Source organism: Pteropus alecto, unplaced genomic scaffold, assembly GCF_000325575.1.
Source record: "Pteropus alecto unplaced genomic scaffold, ASM32557v1 scaffold40, whole genome shotgun sequence".
NCBI classification, from domain to species: domain Eukaryota; kingdom Metazoa; phylum Chordata; class Mammalia; order Chiroptera; family Pteropodidae; genus Pteropus; species Pteropus alecto.
In genome coordinates this window covers 14,707,222-14,731,961 of record NW_006431919.1, presented here as the reverse complement: position 1 = coordinate 14,731,961, position 24,740 = coordinate 14,707,222, and the positions used below count along the sequence as shown (strand labels likewise).

Genomic DNA, 24,740 nt, shown 5'->3' with positions numbered 1-24,740 from the left:
GAGTATTGCTAAGAAGCATTTAAAAATCTATCCGAGGGGTGGGGAAAGCCCTACCTCATGACTCATGGTGGGAGACAAAGCCCACCTCCTGCTAACGAAGCTGAAAGTACCAGTCTTGCTTTGGTGGCCTCCCTTATAGCTAGAGGCAGGCACTAAACTAGACTCTGTCTGATATTAGATCAAACTGCCAAAATCCCTGAATCGCAACCTGGTTAGTTGGACCCAATTCTCTGTTACTGAACTTTTTGGATTAACCAGGCCATCAACTACTGCGGTCCCGTGGAAGCAGCAGTGGGACCAGCTGGGGCCAGGTTCTATGGCGGCGCTGGCAATGTCTCACCTGATTACCTCTGTGGTATGATTTTGGCTGTGGTCTGGTCCATTTTGCTCCTACCTGATTTCTGAGGCTTGTTCTACAGCCTTCTGAATATGTGAGCTTCTCAACTTCCTTTGCAAAAATTTCTTTCCTGTATATACTGCTGGATCACTGGTTCTGTTGCTTGCCATTGAGAACCCTGAATAGTACAAGACTTGGTGCTGGGAGGTGGTGTGCCATAAGTCACAGACTGGAAAACATGGAGCTGGCCGTGTACTGAAGGCAGGAGGGAGAATCAGTAATGTTCATTTTGTGGGTGCAAAACAGAGAATTAAATTGTCACTTGTTGCATTTCAGGAGACAGTTTTAGAGGAGTTTTAGAGGAAAAGACAGGAAAAAATTCAGGATGTTGTGCCACTGGCTACTTTGTGTAGCTTTCGGTAAGACTGTATAATAAGGAGGTAAGCTTGGGCCGAGGTGGGCCAGTCAGAAGGCAAGGAAGGAAAGTACATGGCGTTGCTAAGCGAGGCCCCTCTGGGTGTGGCATGTGATCCACGCTGAGGGGGAATTTCTTAATTCGCAGGCTTGCAGGGTTGGAAACTGGTCCAGATAATAAAGTATGGGAAGAACCCTGTGTAGTGCTAGGCATGTTATAGATGCTTAAGAGGACAGGAGCTTCTTGTTATTCGAGGGTGACATTCCTGGAAAAGGGCCACTTAAATGGAATCCATTTAAACAGGGGACCAGAATTTTATAGTAAATGTTGCGGGGGAGGAGAAGTTTGAGTCTTTAGTTAGAAAAGAGAAACACTTTGCCAAAGTTATATTTTGTCTCCCATTTAACGAAATTACAACTGCATGCTAATCCCGATGAAAAAGAATGAATCACATACTAATTTGGTGTGATTTTTCCAACTGTTCTTCACTTTGTGCTTGATTTCCACCGCATATTCATAAAGGCAGCAATTTTGCCCAAATCAGAGGGTTTTATTCGTTATCCTAAGGGCTTTTCTAAATCCTTCCAAATATTCGCATTTGAAATACAGATCGGGTCTTTCTCGTCTTCAGCTATGCGCTGGCTTAACTGCAGGATTCTTTAACAGTGATTCAGGAATCCCCAACACCAAAGTCACATTCGGTGACTTCGGTACACGCTGTCCCTTTTGCGGAACACGCGGCCAAGGTGTATTGTGCTTGCACTGTCTGTGCAAACGCTCACAGGCTCAGACAATCAGCTCCTTTGAGACTTGACAGAGAAGGGAGAGGTTTACCGTATTTCTGGGAGGCACTGCAGAGAATACTTCTATGGGGACTAACTTGATAAGTAGCCAGTAAATTAGTGAAATTTTCATGTTATGAAGAAATTAGCTTCTCTACTCAATCTTATCATTGCAGGCCTTGGATACTGAATACCCAATATGCCCTCAGTATGCCCTCAGCCCCCCAAATCACATTAGGCAGGAAGGTTCTGTTTGCACATCTAATTACTATTCACTGGTTCTGCATGGTGTGGGGGAACCCTGGATGCTGACACATTGCCCGAACCCAGGACTCAGGTGAGATGTACACGTGTCATAGCTTTGCATCTCTGAGCAAGGTCAGCACAGGGTCTGGTTCTCCAGCCCCAGCTACCAGCATGACTCCACAGGCATGGTAAGTGCTTAAACCCTCATTCTGGGTAGAAAGGAGGAGTAGGCTGGCCTAGGAGGGGGAGACTAAGCGGACAGCAGGGCGGGGTATACCGTGGGGCTTCTAGACACCAGCGGGGCCTGCGAGAGCAGGTTGGCAACCACGCAGGTAAAGTGGGCCAGGTGGTCCCTTCCCTCCCATCACCCACGGGCAGCTGCCTCCCCACTCAGCTCCGGCCAATCGCTGCCAGGAGAGAATGTGTGGCCGTGGTGCCAGACCACCCCTTTTTCTCAAGGGAAACTGAAATTTTATGTGAAACTTCTACTCTTATTTCATCTTTAATCGTCTTCCCTAAGATTTCAATGTTAGCAACCACACCAAATAGAAAAAGAACCTGTGACTAAATAACACAGGCCTGTTGCTATTATGTCGCCTCAGGCTGTACACTGGAATCGAATGCCCGCTCGGGGGCAGTGGGAGGTCAGTCTGATCATCTCAGCGAGCAGCTGAGGAAGGGCAGGGCGTGAACGAGCAGGAGGGGAAGGCTGGTTAGAGTTACAATAATATTGGCCAGGGTTACTGAGCCTCCTTCACACTTTATCCAAGTTGGCCCTTAAGACAACCCTACGCAGTTGGCCCATTATCTCCACACGAGGAAGCTGGGGCTCGGCGGCATTAAGGTGCTGAAGGTGCCTGGCGACATAAGCGTCATCGGGATTTGCACCCAGAACGGTGTGAGGCTGCAGGCTCTCAGCTACCCCATGGGAAACAGACTCTCTGAGAGAAGGAAAGAACCACCTGTTTGCTTACCCGGCACACGTACTGGCTCTGGGGTCCGGGGGAGAAGGTCTTGGAGCGGATGATGGTGCTTCCTCGGAGAAACGGCCCTGGGGATGGCGTGCCCACCCGCCGGTCCTTGGGCCGCACCACTGTGGGCGACGGGGCCGGGGTCTCTGTGTTGGTCTCTTTGTCCACCTGGGGAAGGAGCCACAGCTTTGAGGCCAATAACCAGAGTCTCGGCCACCCATCCGGAGACTCACGGGGAAGACTCATGAGGAAGACTCTCCAGCTGTTCCCCAGCTGTCACCTGGCTTTGTCACCTGGCTTTGACTCATGGGGAAGATTCTCCAGCTGTTCCCCAGCTGTCACCTGGCTTTGTCCCATAGACACGGCTGGGCGCTTCCTCAGCCCCAGCCATGCCCAGCCAGGATGGCGCCCAAGGTCCCCAGTGCCAGCCCCTATTCTTGTGGGTTGAGGCTAGTGGGAGCATATTTAGTCTCCAAATAAGCTCACATGAGCAAAAGAAGTACCTCAAGCACAGGTGTCCTGGACTTCACACCCTCAAGACTCATGTGCCAGGAGCATCTGACAAAGCCACACCCAAAGCCTCCTCCGCCCCAGCCAAGAACTGCTGATGTTTCCTTGGAATTGCGGAGGTAACTAGCAAATCTCGTTTCTTAAACTATATAATTAGATATTCTACCTTCCCTTTCACAGTAGCCACCAGTAAAAGATAAGCGAGCAAAAACACCTAGATGAGGGGCCTCTGTGAGCCTCAACAGTGCCTTTGTGTAATTTTGTAAAAGGCACCCTCTTTGGCTAGAGAAACTGCAAAAAAAGTTTCCCCTCGGTGTGAAGCAGTTAGAAGGTAGCCCTGGATTCCTGTGTGGCCCCCCTTGGTGAGGCACCTCTGTGCAATGCCTGCACTCTGCCCCTGGGGTGCCCTGCTCAGACACAGTAGGGTGCTCTAGTTCTGGGAGTCCTGCAGGTGGAAAGAACACAGAGATCTCTGTGGAGAATGAAAGCTGTCATAACGCATCACCTTTGTGCATCAGGGAAGCAGGGGCGAGGGGACCTTGGCTGGACACCCCTCTCCCATGGCACTCTGGGCCAACCCAAATGAAGGAGCGCATGCTCTGAGCCCGAGAGCTTGCTGCGAGGCGAGTGTCACTGTATCCTGTTTAGAGACGAGGAAAAGAAGGCCCCAGAGGGATGAAGTCGTCTGCCTCAGACGACACCGCTAGGGAGCAGCAGGCCAGCGTTGGAACCCAGACCCGCAAGACGGCAAAGCTAGAGAAACGGGGGGGCTGCACATGGCAGGGGCTGAGTCCGCCTCCCCTCATTTACTGTCACCGAAATGAGACAAAGGATAGGCAAGGACACCGCCATACGGCCGCCCCATTCTGACGGCATGTCCCCTGATGCTGGAGGGCAAGACTCGGCCCTGAGCCTTTTCTGACTGACTACTCTGCTCATGGACGGAGGGCTATTTCCTCAAGACCGCCCCTCCCATCTCCGCAGCCCGCCCGACCTTTAGCGCTGGGCACTCGTCCATATCTGGTGAGGTCTTCTCGGCGAAGACGTCCTCCTCTCCCTCCTCCTCTCCCTCCTCCTCCTCCTCTGCGGCTGCCTCGTTCTCGCTGGTCTCTTCCTCGAACCTCCTATGATGACAGAGAAAGAACTTCGGTCACTGCCCCAGAGACCACTCTGATCTGCTCACCTGCCTTTAAATGCACCCAGGGGCAGGGCTTCCAAGCCTTTTCAGGATTGAGGACATACTTTTTGGGAGAAAAAGTCAATTTCAGGGAGATGTAAATTTGCATACGGCGAAATGCATTTTCAGTGTACAGCGTGACGAGTTTTGACCAATGTGTGTGCAAGATCACACTCAAGATGTAGACCATTCCCTTGCGCCCTTTCTCAGCTAATTGCCCGCCACCCCAAGCCCAGCACGGATCAGCTTTCTGCCACTCGAAATGTGATTTCCTAGCATTTCACATAAATGGAATCAGACAGCATGTGCTCTCATCTCTGGCTTCATTCTTTCAGCATGTTTCTGAGATTCACCGATGCTGGTGATTTTATCAATAGTTTCCACCTTTTTATGGCTGGTATTCCATGGGACGGACAGACCACAACCTGTTTAGCTATTCAGCAGGGGATGAATATTTGGAGTTTCCATTTCTCGGCAATTATGAATAAAGCTTCTATAGACATTCACCTACAAGTCTGCGTAGATGCAGGTGTTCATTTTTTTCTGGATACTGTGTGAGTTTGCTAGGGCGGCCGTAACACAAAACCACAGACAGAAATTTCTCTCTCACAGGTCTGGAGGCTAAAAGTCCAAGATCAAGGTGGAGGCAAGGTTTGGTTTCCTCTGGGACCTCTCTCGTCGGCTTGCAGACGATCACCTCCTTGCTGTGTCCTCAGACGGTCTTCCCCCTCTGCATGCATCGTTGGTATCTCTCTGTGTGTCCAAATTTCTTCTTACAAGCACACCAGTCATAAGGGCTTAGGGCCCACTGTGAACTTTAACGACCTCATGTTAAGTTGATCATCTTTTAAAGGTCCTGTCTCCAAACAGAGTATACATTCTGAGGTCCTGGGCTCAAGACTTCAATATATGAATTTTGCAGGGGACACAATTCAGACCATAAGAGACATATGGCCAGGAGTAGAATTACTGGGTCATCCAGTAAGTACAAGTGCATTCCTTTAAGAAATCGACGAACTGGTTTTCGATGTGGTTATGCCACTTTACGTTCCCAGCAGGGATGCTCGGGCAATTCCAGTGCCTCAGCGAGGCTTGGCCCTGCCAGTCTTTAACTTTAGTCATCCTATCACTTGTGTACTCATGTTTCATTGTGCTTTTAATTTGTACTTTCCCACTGAGAATCTTTTCATGCATTTTTTGACCACCTGCATTATTTTCTTTTGCAAAGCATCTTTCAGACTCTTTAGCCCATTTAAAAACTGGGTTCCCTTTTTACTACTGAGTTGTAAGAGTTCTTCATGTATTCTGGATAGAAATCCTTTGCAAATATTTTCTCTAAGCCTGTGGCTTAGACTTTTCATTTTCTAAATGGTGTCTTCCAAAGTACAGAAGCTTTCGATTGTGATAAAGTTCAATTTATCCGTTTTTAAAAATGGTTTTTGCTTTTTATGTCTGACCTAAGAAACCTCTGCCTATTCCAAAGTTGTAAAGGATTTTCTTTGAGGAGTTTTATAGTTTCAGCTTTTGTTCAGCTCTATGATCCATTTTAGATTAATTTTTGTGCATGACGTTCAAAGTTTATTTTTTTCTATATGGATATTCGATTGTTCCAGCATCATTCATTAAAGAGACTCTAGTTTTGGTGATACTTTTCCTAATTATCCATTCCCCATGGACTCCACGGTTGGAAGGAGTTGGTGTGACAAATGGATTGCATTTGTTAATTAGTCATCTATCTCTTTTCTCATCTTTCCTTCTCAAAGACATACATAACCGCCAGGCTTCTGATCAGCATGAGACAGCATTACCACACTGAGCAGAAGGAGTTCCAGCCAAAAGCAGGAAATTTGACATCTAGTTAGCCGGCTCAGCGAGATTGTGAATAAACATAAAATCTCCCTCAGGATTTTCCCAGTGGGAAGAATAGGTCTTGGATCTCTCCCCCCGGCCCACCATTAAAACCTCCTCTGCTCTTAGATGGGCACTTTGCTATGTGCACCCGCAGCCTCTCTGTCTCCTTATAAAAGCCATTAAACATGCAAGGAGAATTCCCCTAAGGATTCTGCAGACGCCACATTAACCAGCTTTTACCGAGGGTTTAATAAGCTCCAGGTGCTACAATGAGGCGATTATTGCCTCCATTTTATGATTCAAAAGCTGAGGATCAGAGAGCTGACAGGCCTTGTCCAGTGTCACAGGCTGCTGCGCAAAAAGTGGGAGAGCCAGGGTTCCAGCACAGGTTTGTCCACGTCCACGAAGCGCTCAGCCACTATGGATCTCTCTCTCCTCTTTCGGTTGTGAATCTGATCTAAATATTTCCAGAAAGGACAAGAAACCCTGTGGGGAGTGCAAATCAGAGCAGCCAATTTACACTCTGAAGTCAATTTAGCAGTGTCTGCTCAAATAAAACATGTACACATACTCTCAATTAGGTACTGTGGCTGGATTACATTGAGTGTCAGAGAGGGTGCAGGCTTAGGGGTACTCACAGTCACTGCTGGCGGGAGCATATTATAGCACCGTCTTATCTGAGAGCTATTCTGCAAGGCCACTTCTCAGCATTGGCCCTAGACAAACGCGCGCAGGTTCCGAAGGAGACCAACTCCAGGACTGCACTCTAGCATTGTTTGTGATTATATTCTCCTACTGTAAAAGTATTGTTTAATACTTTTAGAGTTTTGTTTTGTTTGTGAATCTTAAAAAAAAAAAAAAATCCAGCCTTCCGATTATATGCAAAGAAACCTAATTAAACAAAAGGGATTGACAATGGCACCCTGGGCCTTGGGTGCTGGAGAAGGAGGGCAAAAAATTAGAACAGAGGGCTGGCCTTTGGAGGCTTCCGACACAGACTCCAGAGTCAGGCAAGGCTAGTTCACATTCCAGGACCCAAAGAAGCCTGTGGCCCCGGGGGAGGGAGCTGCAGATGGATCTACCCCAGCAGAGCAGCTCTGGGATTACCCAGCCCTCTTTGTAAGTTAGCGTCTAGGGAAGTTTGAATGGCAAGGGGTGGGGAACGAGGAGGCCACAAAGGGAGAGAGAACAGAAGGCGGTTGCTAGGCGATGGCGTGAAAAGTCTCAACACAAGCTTGGAATTTGGCGGAAACCACTGATCTTGTGCCAGGGGTTTGGAAGACAGGTCCTGGGCCTACTTCCGGCATCACACTTGGCCTGTGTGAGTCACAGCCCTGCTCGGCCCAGCAGCGTGCTAGAAAGAGGCAAAGAGAAGGAAAGAGGAGAGAGAGAGAAAAAAAAAGGGAGAAAGGGAGGTGGAGGGGAGAGGGAGAGGCAAGAAAGAGAAGAGAGGGGGCTGGGAGGGAAGAGGAAAGAGGGAGAGAGGAATTGAGAGTATTTAGAAAGAATTGTTAAAGAAACAAAATGAAGATACAAAAATCCAAGATCCTTGCCATACCCTTCACCACATGGAGGGACAGTAGTGGGTCAGCCGGAGGAGCCAAATCCGGCCCACTTTGGGGCAGTCCAGGCTATGAATAGTTTTTGTTTTAAATGGCTGGGAAAAAAAAACCAATCAAAAGGAGAATGATGTTTCATGACATGTGTAAATTATGTGACATTCAAATTTCAGTGTCCATTGCGGAAGTTTCAGTGCCGGGGACGTGGTGGTTGGTGTGCATGGGGTCTACGGCGCCTTTCACGTTAAAGCACCGAAGATGAGCAGATGCAACAGAATCTGTATGGCCCATCAAACGGGAATTTGCTATCTGGCCCTTTCCAGAAAACATCTGCTGACCCCTGGAGTAAAAGATATTAAGGAAAGCCTCCTTCTGAGACCAAATGTATAATTTGGGGCTGTAACAGAATAATACAAAAGAGTTACTGAGTGCTTCCTGTGGGTCTGAGTGAAGCGCTTATCGTGCATAATGATATTGAGTCGACAAAATACCCACGCGGAGTGGCTATTTTTCAAATCTGTATTTCACAGATGAACGATCGGAGGTGTAGAGCCAGGGTTTTCAGCCCAGACTGCACAACGGAATCACTCAGGGAGCTTTTAAAACTTACCGATGTTCAGGCCTCACCCAGCCCTAGGACCCCACAGGGAGTTGGCTGAGCGAGACTCTGAATCGCCGCTATCTGTCTGAATTCAGAGCCCATGCACTTAAGCCCAGCTACACTTCCGCCCAAATGGCAAGATTCCTAGCTTGTGCTCATTTCCTAGGTGGACTCTGCCTTCTCTCCTTTAGCTGGAAGTTAGCAGTGTTCCTTCTTGTTTTCCTAATATTGACTTCTACCCTCTATTGAGTGTCTCCTGTGAGCTTTTCCTTTCGTCCTCTCCAACAACCTACTGTGGTCAGTGTGTGTGTCATGCCCATTTCTCACCCGAGGCTCAGGCGAGGTTAGGAGGGCTCGCCTCACCGTGGCTGCCCGTCAGATGGAGAGCAGCGACATGAGGAAGCACGATGCAGGCTTCCGGGGAGTGGGCTATAAATGCCCTGCTTTTCGATCTGGATGCTGGCTACACGGGTAGTTTGGTTTCTGAATATTCCCTGAGATGTTGTACCCCTAAGTGAACTTTTCTGTATGCATGTTATACTGCAATAAAAAGTTAAAAATGCGTTGCCTGAGGTGACACAGGAGAAATGAGAAAGCTAAGATGTGACGACACTGCTGTTCCTTAAGGCGTGAGAGACCTCTGCCGGGATCCGCAGGACTCAAGAGCCAGGTCCGCACTGGGAGGAAGCGGCCTCCCGTCCCGTTCTCCTCCAGATGCTCTGATCACATCCAGGGGGAAGTCGCCGAGGCAGACTTAGCTACACCTATTCCCACAGATCTATTCCCACATTCTTCCTTAGTAATGGAACTCTGATTTTTTACCCCACTTAACAGACCTCATTTCCCGGCCTCCCTTGCAGTTAGTTAGGCCAAGTGGCTATGCTCAGCCAATGAGAAGCAAACAGAAATTGCTGGGGGTGGGCGGTGGGTAGACGTTCAGGAACGGTCCTTGGTTAAAAGGCACAGAGACACACTCTCTTGTCTTTCCTCTTTCCCGATGGCTGCCTGATGGCTGGTGACTCCACAGCCATTGTGGGCTATAAAGTAGCCTTGATGATGGAGGTCACATAGGAAGGACAGCAGAGCAGGATGAGAGAAGCAGCCTGGGTTCCCAGTAACATCTTGGAGCTGACAGCCGAGCCTTGGGTTGCTTTCTCCCATTCCTCTTTTCAAGTAACAAAGAAATAAACTTCTATCTTCTGCTACCTGTTTCTAGCAGTCAAATGGAATTCTTTACTGAGAAATCTTCAATTTATGGCAAGTTATACTTATCTTCCATTTATAGTAATAAAAAAGGTCTTTAAGTCTTTTTTTTTTTTCTTTTACCAAAATAAACGTAAGTGCATCAACGGAAACTAATATTAGACGTGAACTAGCGTGACTGATTCACAGAACATAAAATAACAAATCAAGAAAGGATTCTGGGAAGCGCTGCATTAGACTATTATACTGCGTTGCTGCCTGCAGAGAACCCATGAGGAGAGAGGCTCTCAGCTTTCCCAGGGGAACACCTCTCTCAGTTGCCCTGGTGTTTGGTGATCTCTTCCCTAGGCCGAGGTCCAAGCCAGATCAACTCCTGAGGCCCAAGAGAGCCTTCGCTTACCAGCTGTCTTCCAGGGGCCGGGCGCTGTTTCTTCCCTCCTGCCTCTTCTCCAGCTCCACTGCCGTCTGTTCCAACAGAGCAGACACAGCATCCTACAGAGACAAGGGCTCATGGGTTCACCTGTGTACCATGGACGCCACCCCTGCCAGCAAGAGTCAGAGCTTCTCAGAGGGGGACCCTCCCCGTGAACTGAGGGTAAAACTAAACACCAGAGTGGCTAAGTGTCTTGCCCCGGGGTCACGTATGCATTGGAAATACAGCGCTTAGTTCTTCTAATTAGTAGTTTTCTTGAGAATACCTCTGATATGCGTGGACAGTTTGGGAAGACAGCCAAGTTTAACAGCTGAGTGAGACAGAACTATAGGTCTCTGGCTATAAGGAGATCACAGTGGAGTCAGGGAGACTCTCATGCAAAACATCAATAACAAAATGTGAGAAGGACTATGAGAGAGGTAAGTATTGGTGTTTGAGTATACAGGGAAAACAGCAAACCCAGCTTGGGGCGGGGGAGGCTGCATTCAGGGAAGACTTCCTGGAGGAAGAACATCTATACTGAATGGTGCCTACAGTGAAAAATGATTTAACCTGAGACTCAGTTTCCTCTAATACCTACCGCGAAGGGCGGTTATGAAGACTGAGAACATATACATAAGGTATGCAGAAGAATACCTAGCATGTAACTGGCGCTCACTAAATGGTGGGTAATAGCAAAGTAAAACTGATCTTGTCATTTTCCGAGCACATGGTTAATTTGCAAAAACGCTGGGTAGTGTGGGCCAGAGCCTGGATGATTCCTGAAACTACCTTTTGGGGAAGGAAGAAGGTTAACTAAAATCAACTGAAAGCCTGGCAGGCACTGATTGGCATCTTTTTAAATCTTACCATCCTAAGGGGAGATCATGATTATTCCCTTGAGAAATGGGAATGAGAAAACTAACGTGTCTAATGTTGATATTACTTACCCCCCACTCCCCCCCAAAAATGTTCTAGAATGTAGAGAGGGGTGAGTCTGGAAGACCTGTGCCAGCTCACTGACTCCCTTTTTTGGAGTGAGGGAGATCTGGGTTTGAGACCGAGCTTTGTTGCTCATTAGATGTTATGTCCTTAAGTACATCTTCTGGAGTGTTGGTAAACTGCACATAATAAACAGGACAGTGCCTGACGTAAAAGGAAGTGAAGAAAATGATCAAAAAGGGGGTGGGGGGGAGGAGGAGGAGGAGGAGGCGGCGGCAAAAACCAGATTTAACCCTTGCTCTTATCCCTACCTGTGTGACCTCGCCCATCCCCTCCACTGAAATTCTGAGCAGTGACTGTCCACAGTAACCAACTATTTGGGATCTCACGAAGATCCCATACTCTGTGTCACTCTATGTTCAAGGGCAATTTCACTGCTCAACTCAGTCCTGGCTGGGCTACTTGGCTGGCAGGTGTGAGCTTTCCAAGTGCAGGAAACAGTTTAAGGACATTGAACAGGTTAAAATGTATTGCACTGAAATGAAAATAAGATATTTTTTAACAAAAAATAGGCAAATATAAGATTTTGAAGAAAAAATAATGAAACAGATACTATTTATCGAGCCCTTACCATGTATTCCCTCAGAACATTATAATAACCATTTTAGACTCAGATTAGACGTGAAGAAGTGGAGGCTTAGAGAGGTGAAATATTGACCCCTGTCACTCAACTAAGAAACACCGGTCACTCTTCTGACTGTCCTTCCTGTGACCTCCCTCTGCCTCTTATATAAAGTCTCCACTATGGACCACTATGCACATCGTAGGGTCTCCATAAAGGTTAACGTTCTACCTTCCACAGATTTCTCCTTCCTTCTTCACTTAATTTTTTTTTTTAAGCCAGGAATTAAATTGGTTTTCATCATGCGAGTTATACCAGGTCAAGCAAAGGTGAGACGGGGAGAGCACAACTGGGAGCGGGGGAAGCTGCAGAGGCGGGTACTGGCCCCTTACGAGATCCCTCCTGCCCTGTCCTCTCCGCCCCACTGCCTCCTGCCCCGTTTCCTCCACCTGGGGTGCCCAGCCATCTCCAGGTCTGGGACAGGCATTTGCTTCCTTGCATCCCGGTGCTGCGTGTGGAAGATGGCGTAACCCGTGGCCCAGCTCACCGTGCTTTCAGGCCCTGGGGTGGGGGCCAGGGCTCCCCCTGGCTCAGGCTCCCTGCTCTGTTTCTTCAAGTATTTGTAGCTCAGGAGGTTGTACCAGCGCGTCGACCTCTCCCCAGACCGGCAGACCTCAGCCAGGCTGATCTGGGCACCTCCCTGTTGAGGACAGGAAAAGGGAGAGTGTAAGCAGGGGCTGAGCAGGTGTTCTGGGAATTCTGCTTCTGGGAAAGGTATAGAAAACACCACTCCAGGTGAGCCGGAAGCTTCCTGGGAGAAAGAAAGGGCTAGTCGGTAATTGTTTCCAATTACTCGCTGAGTCACTAATTTGTTCATTCAATGGTTTACTCACTCGCAAATGTTTGTTAGAAGTTTGTCTCTAGATACTGGTATGGAGAGCTCTCACGTTATCTTGTGAAGGGAACAAACAGGATAGTGCTGAACAGAATATACAGTGTGCTATTTTTTGTACGAGAAATGGAGAGAGGGATAAGAATATGTATATTCTCTCTGTATGTTTTGTACCGTATTTGAGGTACAAGGAGAGTGAACAAGATCATATGATCATATGTGCAGCGAGAAAGATAAAGAAGAAACTAATCCAACTCGTTACCTATACAGGTAGGTGGTGGAATTGGGGTGCAGGAGGCGGGGAGCAGGATTTCTCTTCAGCAAACTTTTAATACAGCTCTTTGAATCATGTAAATGGATCCCTTAAGATAAAAACTAACTATAACAGATTAAATTAACTGAATATTAGCTCCCAGAGAGAGGATGTATTTCAAGTGACTTAATATTTTTACTGTATTTTGACCATTCATCCTTGTAGAAAGAACTACAAAATAATTTTAATTATTCCTTACTATTTCAAAAAAAAAAAAAAAGAAAAATGACATGTTTTATTTGTTTCACAAAATTCTCTTTTAAACAGCTCTGACGAGGTTTGGGGTTTAGCTCATTCATGTTCCCCAAACCTAACAGTGGCCGTGCCAGTGGGTGGCAGAAATACCACAAGCCAGTTTGCGAGTGGGCCAGCGGACAAGCAAAGGCTCGGGACGGCACCTGGGACAAGGTGGGGGCTCTCTGACCCACCTTGAGTCCTTTCTTCCAGTTTTTCCTTCCCTGAGGATGTACCAGAGCATGGCACAGACGGTGCTAAGTCCTGATATGGCTAAAGGTAACTTCCAGGAGAGCAGCTGTGAGCGGAAAAAGAACACAAACCCACGGTGACACCTCACCAGCTTCCTCACCTGGCAAACAGGAAAACAACTCCTACCTGCAGGACTGCTGGGAGGACTAGTCAGCTCAGGTATTACACTCCTGGCACATTTTAGGCACCCAGGATAAAGGTAAATATATACACCTATGTTTATTCATTTACTGTTCTCTGAGCCTAGTGAAGAGACGGGAGCCACAGAAAGAGAGATGATTTTGCCCCCCAGGGGCTCACAGTTTCCTGGGGAGATAGACTAACACATCGGATAGTACATGTCTGAGGGGTGAAGAGGAATGAATACAATCACAGCTTTGAGGTGTAACGTTGACACCATATTACTATTCACTTCAACGAGATACACTGTCTACTTTGGGCTGCCTCACAGGTGTGAATACGGTCTAGCTCATGAACTGTAGCTCATGAACAAGTCTACTTTGGGCTGGCTCACAGGTGTGAATACAGTCTAGCTCATGAACCGGATGGACCCTGAGGGCATTTATGCATTCTTTCATTCAGTGTGTACACATCTGCTGACAGCCTCCACGTGCCAGGCGCTGTTCTGGTTGCTGGGGATACGTCAGGATTTAAGGCAGATAAAAATCCCTGTCCTCATGAGATTACTTACATTCCAGTCTGCAGGAATCAGAAAAACCAATCAATAAGTAAATCCTATACTGTATTACATCGAAGCTAAGCTGACACCAATTATAAAATGTACTATGACTTCATGCACCACTAAGAAAGAAAAAAAGAGTTGCTAATTAAACTATGAGCTGCCATCTAGTATGAATTGCATCCTGACTTCAGAGACGATAAAATGTGAAAATAACATGTACCCGAAACATCTCTGTTGCAGAGAAATGTTAGGTAATGAAAAATTGCAGAGAAAAATAATACAGAGAAAAGGGATAGGAGAGTGGAGGGGGAACGTGATTGTCAACGGGGTGGAAGGAAGGCCTCCTTGAGGGGGTGACACTTGGGTCAAGCCCAGAATGAGGTGAGCGAGCAAGCCTTGTGCATCAATATTTGAGAAAAGAAAATTCCAGTCAGAGGAAGCAGCAAGTGCAAAGGCCGGGAGCGGGGAGCATGCTAACTAAGGATGAGTCTTAGGGATGAAATCCTGGAGATAACAAGGAATAAGATCCCAGAGGGCCTTGGAGGCCAGGCAAAGGGCCCAGGTGTGGACTCTAGGTGGAGACAGAATCCATGGTAAGGTTTCAAGCAGGGGAGTGGCATGCACTGATGTGCAGTTAATAGGATCGCTCTGGCTACTGTGCTGGAGAGGAAGGGAGGCGGGGACAGAGGTGGGGAGACCCAGTGGGAGACTGCTCGACAAGCCAGGTGAGAGACAAGCCAGGTGAGAGACGATAGTGGTCGGGGCAGTGGTGGGAGGTGGCTGGAGTCTGGGGAGCTTCCCAAGGTGGAGCTACCAGGAGCTCCTGAAGGACTGGATGTGGGGTGTGACGGAAACAGAAAGGTCAAGGTTTCAGCGCGGCCTAACGACGTGTTAAAGGTCCAGTGGAGGAGGGAAAATTCGAAGACGGAGGAGAAAGCAGAATAACTGTCGGCAGCGTCACGTCCCTGAGAGAGAGAGTGGTTTCAGACGGGAGTGGGGAGGGTCCATCCTTAGAACCGGGAGAAACGGCAAAACCGACGGCAACAGCAGATGCGGGTGGCAGATGCTGGAGGTTTTAGGAGAGAGGGGAGGATGAGAACTCGCCATGGAGACGAGCCAGAGAGTAAACCGTCCATGGAGTCGCAACATTCAATCCTGGGCAGCGTTACGGCTCAGGGGAGCTCCATGCCCACGATTTTCAAATGACCCCACGCGGCATGGCTGTGTGGTTTTTCTCCAGTTGCACAGGTGGCGAGGAGGTGGAATTCACTTCGACAGGGCTGGGGCTTCGCTAAGGGGGGTTGGCCAAGGGGCTGCTGGAATGGTTAGCTATGGGACACGAGCGTGGCCTGGGAAGGGGGCTGCCCCAACAGAACCTGGGCTGCATGGTACGGGGCTCTGCAGTTGGCAGGGTGGGGTGGGCAACCAGGGCCCAGCTGGAAAGCCTGTGACCGCTGTTAGGCCACGCTAAAGCATTTGGTAGATCTGATGCCTGTGATGTTGGGGAAAGCAGGCCATGCATTCCTCCAAACCTATCATTCAGGTCCTGGGACGTAAGAGACACTTACTGTCACTCTATGCATTGGATGACCCCGGCAGGTTACTTAGCCTTTGGGGGCCTTGATCCCTTATCTGTCAACTGGCAGTAATCCCAATGTTCCTCCCTAGGGCCGTTGAGAGGATTAAATGAAGTACTGCACGTAAAGGTCTTAGTTTAGTCCTAGATACAAAGACACTGCTCAGAACGGGCACTATGGCTGCCTGGTTCAAAACAGACTGGGGATTCCACGAGGGATTCTGCGGGGAGACTGCGTGGGAGCAGACGGCCCTTTCCTGTGTCTCACTTCGCCTCCTTCAGCCACCAAAACACGACAGCCTGACACTCCATGTCCCCATTGGATACGGAGCAGTAGGCTTTCCACTGGCCACGAGTGAAGACAAGCCACGGTGAGATGAGCGCTTGGCTGCTGCCATGGCAACCAAACAACGGCCAGACTTCAATTAGGGAGGAGAAACAAAAGGCATCCAATTAGGAGAAGAGAACAGAATTGAGTCTCTTCTCATTCAGGAAGGGCCAGGGCAATGCTTCACGGGAGAAGCGTGGGTTTGGAAAAGCGTTCTGCTCTGTCATCCAGCGTCCACCATGCCTGCCACTCCCTTCTGTCACCTTCCCTGCCTGTGGGCTCCAGGGAGCTCTGTGCTGGCACAGAGAAAACACCGAGGGACTGACGAGGGTGGGCTGCAGAGGCGGATCTGCCTGGGCGCTAACTCTGCTCCTGACCAGAGTGTGACTTTGGGCAAGTTCTTTCTCATCTTTGGGCCTCGGTTCCCTCACTGGTGTAACAGGGCCTATTTAATGATACTGAGTAAGGAACAATAGAGATAATACATGTCAGGCACTTAGCTCAGCCACATAAATCGTACTTAATCCACACTAGCTATTATATTACTGTCAGTGATAACAACATCAGAAGTGGCAATGATGCTGTCATGTACCCCAGCTGAGGAAGAGAGGGATGGGAACTGGTACCCAGTACAATTCCACGGCAGAGAAGGGTTTAACAGCACAAGCATATCCAGGTCAAGTATGAAGAGCAAGGAGGTTAGGGTCAGGTATAGTTCATCACACCAGGACAAAGGGGACCAGCCTGCCGAGGGCCAGGGCTGCCACCGCCACTCTGCCAGCTTCCAGACACGGAGGCCGGAAGAAGCTCCAGGAGGCGCACACATCCTGTTTCTCTCTTTCGCGGGTGCTCGCCTTTGCTGCTACCTAAACCCACGCATCTCAAAACGGCCCTCGACACAATGTACCATCTATCTCTGCTGGTTTCCAAGTTATCCATCAACGGTGGCTTTCATTGTTTCGTATCACCATTCGAATACTCCGAAATCTGAACGGCACAGGGTTCCCAAAGCCCTTCACTTCTTTTAATTCAGTTGTGTAGCACAAGCAGCCTGAGTTAGCGACAAATCCCCATCTTATATATGAGAAAGCTGAGCAACCTCCACCTGCACTTGGGGTCTGCCTGTCTCTAGGGACCCAGGGCTACTTCGTCTCCCATCCTGACTCCTACTAATGCGGGGAGGAGGAGGAGGAAGTTGGAGGAGCTCTGCTCCGGGGAGTGTACTAGCAGTGGCCCCGTTCAATGAGAACCTGCTGTGTGTCAGACACCTGAGTAGGTGCTTTACATGAACTGTCTCACTTAATCCTCATGATTCTTTGCATTTTATGGACCAGAAAACTGAGGATAAGGGAAGTGAAGTAACTTTCCCAAAGTCGCCCAGCTATACAGCAAGTGGTAAAGGTGGGATCTGAGCCCCTGTTTGTTCTCCTTTAATGCACCACATTATGGTATGTGTGGCTATTTCTTCCGGGTTCTGGCAGTTTAAAAAACATTTTCAGGCCGGTTACTCCTCCTCCCGTGAAGGGAGCTCCCCCACCCCACTAAATGCCTGTGGAAGAGTCTCTGCCTAGGACCACAGAGGACACTTGCTGACCCTGCAATCTGTGTCTTCTCTAAGCCTCCTTCCCGAAGTGCAAGGTGGACCGATCCCCAGAAGGACAGAAGTCTGGGCGGACAGACGGACGGATGGACAGACAGACACGGCCCTCACCAGGCAGTCCTCCAGACGGCTCTGGTCCGTGGTACAGACATCGACTCTTAAGGTCTTCTGGTGAAGGGCTGGATAGGACATGGACACCGAAAACACCTCGTTAAACACGAGAGTGTCCGAGGCATCCAGGGGCCGGGTCCGGAACAGGCAGGTGGTGCTTTCAGAGCAGGGAAGGACAGCCACACGGATGTTCCTAGAGGACAGAAACACGGGAGAGCCGGGGTCAGCCCAGCCCCGGGGCTCAAATGTTGGGCTGACCAGCTGTTGCAAATGTTGAAGAAAACAGTGGACCGGGGTCTATCTGTCTCAGATCATCACGCAGGTACTTGTGAGGGCTGCAGAAAGGGCCCCAAAGGCTATCGCAATGCTCCGCCTTCTCCTGAATCCCCTAAATCCTCAGAACCTGAAAGCACACGAAGCCTGAGGCCAGTAGCCTGCACAGTTCCACGGCGAGGCTGCTTGTTAACACAGAGGAGCCCTCACGACAACCCCTGAAGTGATCACTGTGACAATCCTAACAACGTCACAGATGCATCTATCCTTTGGACCATACAGCTCACTTCGAGGTGCTCTTGCACGAGTACCAACGACGTATGAAGTTTTTCATCCTGGTGCTGTGTATACGAGCAAAAGACTGAAAACAACCCCAGTGTCCAATCTCGGCTTCCTCCTGTTTGGCCTGCTTCCTCCTGCCTCCCTCCTTCCCACACGTCGCTCCCCCGGATGCTGGCCAGGTGCAGACCGTAGAAATGTCAGCCCCGGCTGCTGCCATGAAGGCCTAGGATGTAGTTACAGGAGAACACGCAGGCAGATGGATACAGGGAAACACACCTGGTCTGTACCGGGAAGGGCCGACAGGCAGGCAGTGCAGGTATTTGCCATATCATCAATCTCAAGGTAACACCCATCACAGCCAACAGAAATGGAGTGACGGGTGTTGACTCTTGAGAATAGCACACCTGTCTCTTTCTGCTTGGAATACTTGAGTCGAGGGCAGATAAAAGCGGCCATGACATTCCTCTTCGTGAGGCTTCAAGTTCGCAAGGGCAGGGATTTGCTCACCGTTCTGTTCTTCACGCTGGCACACAGTAGGTGCTCAGGACATATTTGTGAAGAAACCAAAGCTGTCCAGAGCGCTTCTCTTTATAGATGGCGTGTTTGCCATCAGGCCTCTGTCCACACTCACAGTATTGACACTTTGTATCATGGTCACAGGAGTTAAATACCCACAATGGGTTTACGGCCCATTGTCTGAGCGTGAAAGAGCAGGCGAGTGACCCCGGCGATGGCCACAGAGGGTCAACTACATACTCACACTTTCTGGTCTTGTTGCAGCAGTAGAGCAGAGAGGTTACTCAGCTGGATGATTAATATTGCAAATTGCTTATTCTTCTCATCATACCTGAAATGGAGAGGAGCATATGGATCACCAATTAGTAACACGTTCTGTCTGTCTGTCTGTCTGTGTCTGTCTCTCCCTCTGTCTCGATAATCACAGATCTGGCCGCTGGCTGCTCTGGGGACCGCGGTGAGTCAGAGAGTACAGACCTAGTGCTTTGCTGCCATTCAGGAATACAGGAGCTATGTATGGGTCAGAATTTTAAAAGAGAAGCCAGAAGTTCGTATAAAATTTCCTGATATTTAAATGTTGGCAATTAATTCCTATTAAAAAAAAAATATTGAAGCCATCTTCCATTAAGAAGAAACAAGAACAACAAATCTGGGCTGCGGCTCCAGGGGTCGACTTCAGTCCAGGTGGTCGAAATCTCGATGGGATGGTAAGACAAAGGCCACAGCAACAATGACCAAACAGAATGAGAGGCAGCAGGTCCCGGTCCTGGTCTGGCTCTGCCACTGGCCAGCTCAGTGAGTCAGGGTCAGTTACAATGTCTTCAAAACCTCATTTTTCGCTTTTGTAAAAACGGGAGCTGGGAGGTGGGGAAAGAGGTAAGCCCCTTTAGCTAGGAGCCTGTCATGGTCAGCAGGTCCCGGGGTTCAGCCTTCCTCCCTGGGCAGTGGGGAAGGCAAAGGCTAGCACGATGCTGCCCACGAGGAAAGCACCTTGCACAGGCCACATGGCTCTGTCCTTGCCCTTCCCGTCACTTACTTCAGGGCAATCTGAATCTGAGTCGCACCCACTGCTTCTGATTCGTCGCTGTCAAACACAGTAGCTTCTGAAGCACCCAGTCTGGAAGGCAACGTGGAGAAGACAAAGGGTCAGATTTCCCTGCAGTGACCTGGGGCCAAAGTCATCTTCCCAAAACAAGGTTGTCTGGGAAGGTGCAGTTGGGTCCTCCAGGAGGAAAGTCAGGCTGGATCCAGACCCTCCCTTCCCATGGTCGCTCTGGAACTTTCTCTGGAAGGGGCTGCCATCTCTCCAGTGCTTTCTCCTCTAGCCTCATGCCCCTTACTGGCGACCAGAGAACGAGCATGTGCTCACATCAGAAGCGCCCCTAGCCCCAGGAGGAGCTGCGTTGTCTGTGTTTTCGGCAGAGCTCCGAACAGGGCTGCCAGAGGAAGGACATGTCACTTGGGCATGCCCTCCTGTGGGTCCCCGGCACACACCTTGGGGGCCCAAACTCTGCAGATTCAAAGTTCCCAGAGATCCAGGACTCGGGCACCCACCTCTGCACAGACGCCTCATACACTCCACTGTCCCCGGCCACGGATTCGTCCGACACGGCAGCGGAGACACAGGCCACTTTGAGGCCACTCCCCTGGGCTGTACTGACAGCTGGAGAAAGAGGTGGGAAAAGGAAGGATGGCAAGGTGGGGTTCAGAAACCAGGGCAAATGTGTTTTGCAAACACATTTTTGGCCCATTCACCCTCTGTCCTAAGACGGTCCTGCCAAATTCCAACCACCTCTGAACTCAACACCCAGGACCCGCCTTGCTCTGCGGGGAAGGAGATGGCGGCTCCTGAGTCTATGTTTGACATCCCAGACGCTGGAGTCCAGCTTCCTGGGTTCAAATCTCCACTACTTACTTCCCCATAATATTCAGACAGTGATTTAACCTCTCTAAGCCCCAATTCCTCACGTGTAACATGGAGATGATAACACCCACCTTGCAGGGCTGTTGGGGGGACTCAATGAAACACATGGACATTTGTAGCACAGAGACTGGTGCAGGGAGACTGCTCTATAAAATCCACTGCGACTGTCGTTCTCATCACTATGGATCCCCACACACTGGGGCAAAATAACAGCCCCTGGACCCTCAAGAAGGGCACAGGGAGGGACGGGAAAGATTGAAGCGCGGGCTCTCCCACCTGGCCTATCCCAACTCGCTCCTGACTCAGCTCATCTCCCTGCCACTGGCAGAGGCCCTCGAGAGTCTCCGACCCGGGGCCCAGGCCAGGCACTGGGCGCATGCTACACATTCCTTCCTGCCCCGAGCCAGGGATGCTGCCAGTGTGCCAGGCCCATTGTCAGGTTCAAAGCCACCAAGATGAATAGGATAGTTCCTGCCCTCTGCCTGACAGGGAAGGCCAAATTCAGGACCCTCAACCTCAAGGCCATCACTACTGGGCACCTGCTGTGTACCAGGCACTGGAGGGAGACCAGAGAAGAGACCAGGGGTAGGCGGCCTGGGGAAAGGCATGGTGACAAGCCTGGGAGCTACAAGGGGCTGTCTGGGTGCAGCTTTCCCAGCCTGTGCCCCGCGCCTGCTGCAGCCCACGGAGACCTCCTGCCTGCACACCCACACGTCGCCACCCTCCGCTAAGCCACTTAGGGAGATTAATTTGTCCGCTGACTGAACAGCAGCACTAATAGCATAACCTGCTTAGCGTCTGCCCTCAGCCTGGCCTCGCTCACTGCAGGAAGGGCTCTGGAGGTGGCATGGAGGAAATGCCATCCTGAGACATGCAGTCTCCACTGGCCCACAGCCCCGAGGATGCTGTGGGGAGGAGGGAGAGCCTGGCGCTGGCCTCTGTCCTCTGTCCCCGGCTTGGTTCAACATGCACTCGGGCAGCACGGGGAACGCTTCTCGACCCTCGTCGGAGGTTCCACCTGCCCTTCCTCCTCTCCAGGGAGCAATCTTCTGGAGTCTGCCACCTGCTGTAGCAGGAGGCCTGTTTTTATTTCTGTTTGAGGGCACTCAGCATGACTCCCTCCCTGATGAGGGAGCCCTAGGGATCTCTTCCAAGGAAGTGGCTGGCGCTCACCCAACAGAGCCTTCGATCAACCGGGAAATCTCATCCTCCCTCTTTGCTGCCACCGGCCCTCGCACACGTGTGGGTGACCCTGGGCACAGCAGCGGCCCTCCTGCCCATTCCTGGAATCTTAAGGCTGAAACGGGTCCAGCTTCTCCTAGCTGGCCTCACAAGGAGCCAGGAGCAGGAGGCCGCGGTAGCTGGAGCTGGCATGTGCCTTCATGGGGGTTCGGGGCATGTGGTCGTGGCACCGATCCCGACTCTACCACTCTGTAGCTGTGACACCAGCCTTGGCCAGGTCATTTGGCCTCACTGTGCCTCACTTCGTTCTTCTGTAAGGTGGGGATAAACCTCACAGAGGTGTTGTGAGGCTTAAATGAGTAAATACGCATAAAGGTTCCTGTGTCTCGTATACCTGAACTTGTTAAGTCATTCTTCTGTAAGGTGGGGATAAACCTCACAGAGGTGTGAGGCTTAAATGAGTAAATATGCATAAAGGTTCTTGTGTCTCGTATACCTGAACTTGTTAAGTCACAGCCAGGAACACCCAGGTGAGCTTACTGAGCACCCTGCTCAGTCCTGACCTTCACACCCGGGGCCAGATGGATGTGGTGGGGCCACCAAGCACCAGACTATCTCAGGAATGAACACACTCACATCCTAAGAGGCGAGTGACGAGTGATGACCCGGATTCTAATCCTCACTTGACTACTTGCTAGCTGGGGACCTAAGGCAAGCGATGTCACCTGTCTGAACTGCCATTTCCTCATCCGTGAAACGGGCACAGTAGAAGTAACCCACTGGACCATATAAAGCACATTGCCCGCCACATAATGCGCCCCAACAAACGTTAACTATTATGCTTCGTTATGTGGTTGCTGCTAAAGATAAAGAGGTTTTCTCTCAATAAGCCGTGGCTGCCATCATCCGCATCGTCGTCTTTGCTGAAGATTCCAACTGGAATCTCAAACCACAGCACAATGCTCCTTCTGAGCCCCTGCAGAATACGGGAGTCAGACACATGGGTCCCTACAGCGATCAGGATAAAATCCAAAGTCCTTACCATAGCCCCGCAGGCCTAATGTAGCCTTGCTGGGGACCCCCTCCCTCTGGCCTCCCCGCAGCCCCTTGTACCACCTCAGAAATTCTTCTTTGCTAATCCCGAGGCTGGCTCCTTCTCACTGCTGCAGCCTCTGCTCAAATGTCACCTTCCTTCACAACCCGATCTGAACTGGCAGGCCCACCCCACCCTGGAAGGCTCCATCACATCCCGTTTTATTTTCTTCCCAGTGCTTTGATTGGTCTGGATGTACAGTTATTGTCTGTCTGTGCCTTCATTTGCATGCACACTTCATGGGAACAGGGACCTGTCTGTCCTCAACACAGTATTCTCACGACTAAACCGGTACCCGGCACATGGCACGTGTTGACTGAATGAATGAACCATGTACATCCACTAGCTCGGGACCTGGCATTTAGTTTTCGTAGGTACTTAATAATAATTATCTGTTGAATGAATGAATCCACCACTGAAAAACCTTTAGCCCAGGACCTAGAACATAGTAAACACATAATAAATACCAACTGGATGAATAAATAAATCGATATACCACGCAAAGATCTGGCACACAGCAAGCAGTCAGTAAGTGATGGGCACAGTTATCGTAATTATCACTGAGGCCCGAGCTCAGGCCTGAGCCCAGTGCCCAGCTTCCTCCCACCCTCTGGCTGTGCCGCTCTCTACCTTGGCCCAGCTGCTTGCCGTCCACTCCTGGCTCCTCCAGCCGGAACTGCTCCCGGGTGCTGCTGCCAAGGCTCAGTTCGCAAAGAGTGGCACTGAGCTCCGGGTCTTCAAACCCCAGGGGGCTCAGGAAGGCGTCTCCGGCCAGGAGGGGGTCAGCGATGAGAGGCGAGCAGGGCGGGGATGGGGAGGAGAGGGAGGAGCGGGGGGACAGGGAGGTCATGGACTTCGGGGTGCCGGACAGGGAGCGCAGGGCCTGCAGGCGGCTGCCCCCCTCTGTCTTCTGCGTCTTGGCCACCTCATCCTCGTGGATGGTGGTGATGCAGCCCGAGGGCCGGAAGCCCGTGGCCCCCTCCAGGAGCAGAAACTCCACCTTGCTCTGCAGTTCCGAGTCCAGTTGCTCAAAGGGGTCATAGTAGAGGTCAGTGAAGCTGGCCGAGGTGGAGGAGTCCAGGCTGGAGGCGGCCAGGGAGCCCCGGCTGGACGTGAGGGACCCGGGGCTGCTGCCTGAAGACAGGGACTGCATGCTGCTCGAGAGGCTGGGGGCAGGGAGAGAAAGCAGGGTGAGGACTCGCAGAGCGGCTGAGCCGCCGGGAACTTCCTGCCTGACTGCGAAAAGCATCACAGGCACCGAGAACACATTATCTCAGTGGGCCCTGTTGACAGTCTCCATGGTAGACCATGCACCCAATTTCAGTAGAGAGGAAATGGGTACCCCGAGAAGGCCACCTAATCAGCAAGTGGCAGAACTGGGATTCCAGTCCAGGCCAACTGCCTTCAACATCCATTTTTCCCTCTCTCGCTCTGTTTCCCGAACGTCCACTGGCTGCGTTCCATTTTCACGATACTTCTCCATAGCTGAATCTAGCCTGAAATAATACTTCTTCATATGTTTCTTTACCTCAGTTTTCTACACTTCAGTACATCTATCTTAAAAGCAAACCTTATATCCTAAGTACAATTGTAAAAACAGTTTCACTTACTACAAAGAGAAGGCAACTGTTCAAAATACCCGATGAAAACAAAACGTTATTAAATTCCAGCGATACACTGTTGCCCACCAAGGCCCAGGCCTGAGGCCCACTTTCTCTGTGTGGTGGAACTGGGTTGACAGGTACCAGAGACGGGAACAAGACACACTGGCACCCGACTTGGCCTCCGCCTCCGGGCTGTCAGAAGGACTGAGGGGCTGTGCTCTGGAGAGAAGGACCCTGCCCTCGGCCACGC

The 24,740-nt window shown here is 50.3% G+C and overlaps 1 protein-coding gene across 1 annotated transcript in view; it reads right to left on the bottom strand.

Moving 5' to 3' along the window:
• Positions 1-24,740, bottom strand: part of WWC1 (WW and C2 domain containing 1) — a gene marked incomplete at its 5' end in the record, with an annotated part of 130,525 nt that overhangs the window by 10,380 nt on the left and 95,405 nt on the right. Inside the window, 9 exons of the mRNA XM_025043164.1 lie at positions 2,755-2,919; positions 4,256-4,385; positions 10,053-10,144; positions 12,176-12,328; positions 17,617-17,809; positions 18,932-19,018; positions 19,724-19,804; positions 20,242-20,350; positions 23,517-24,052. Of these exons, the coding sequence (XP_024898932.1) occupies positions 2,755-2,919; positions 4,256-4,385; positions 10,053-10,144; positions 12,176-12,328; positions 17,617-17,809; positions 18,932-19,018; positions 19,724-19,804; positions 20,242-20,350; positions 23,517-24,052 (1,546 nt within the window). The remainder of the gene's footprint in view (positions 1-2,754; positions 2,920-4,255; positions 4,386-10,052; positions 10,145-12,175; positions 12,329-17,616; positions 17,810-18,931; positions 19,019-19,723; positions 19,805-20,241; positions 20,351-23,516; positions 24,053-24,740) is intronic.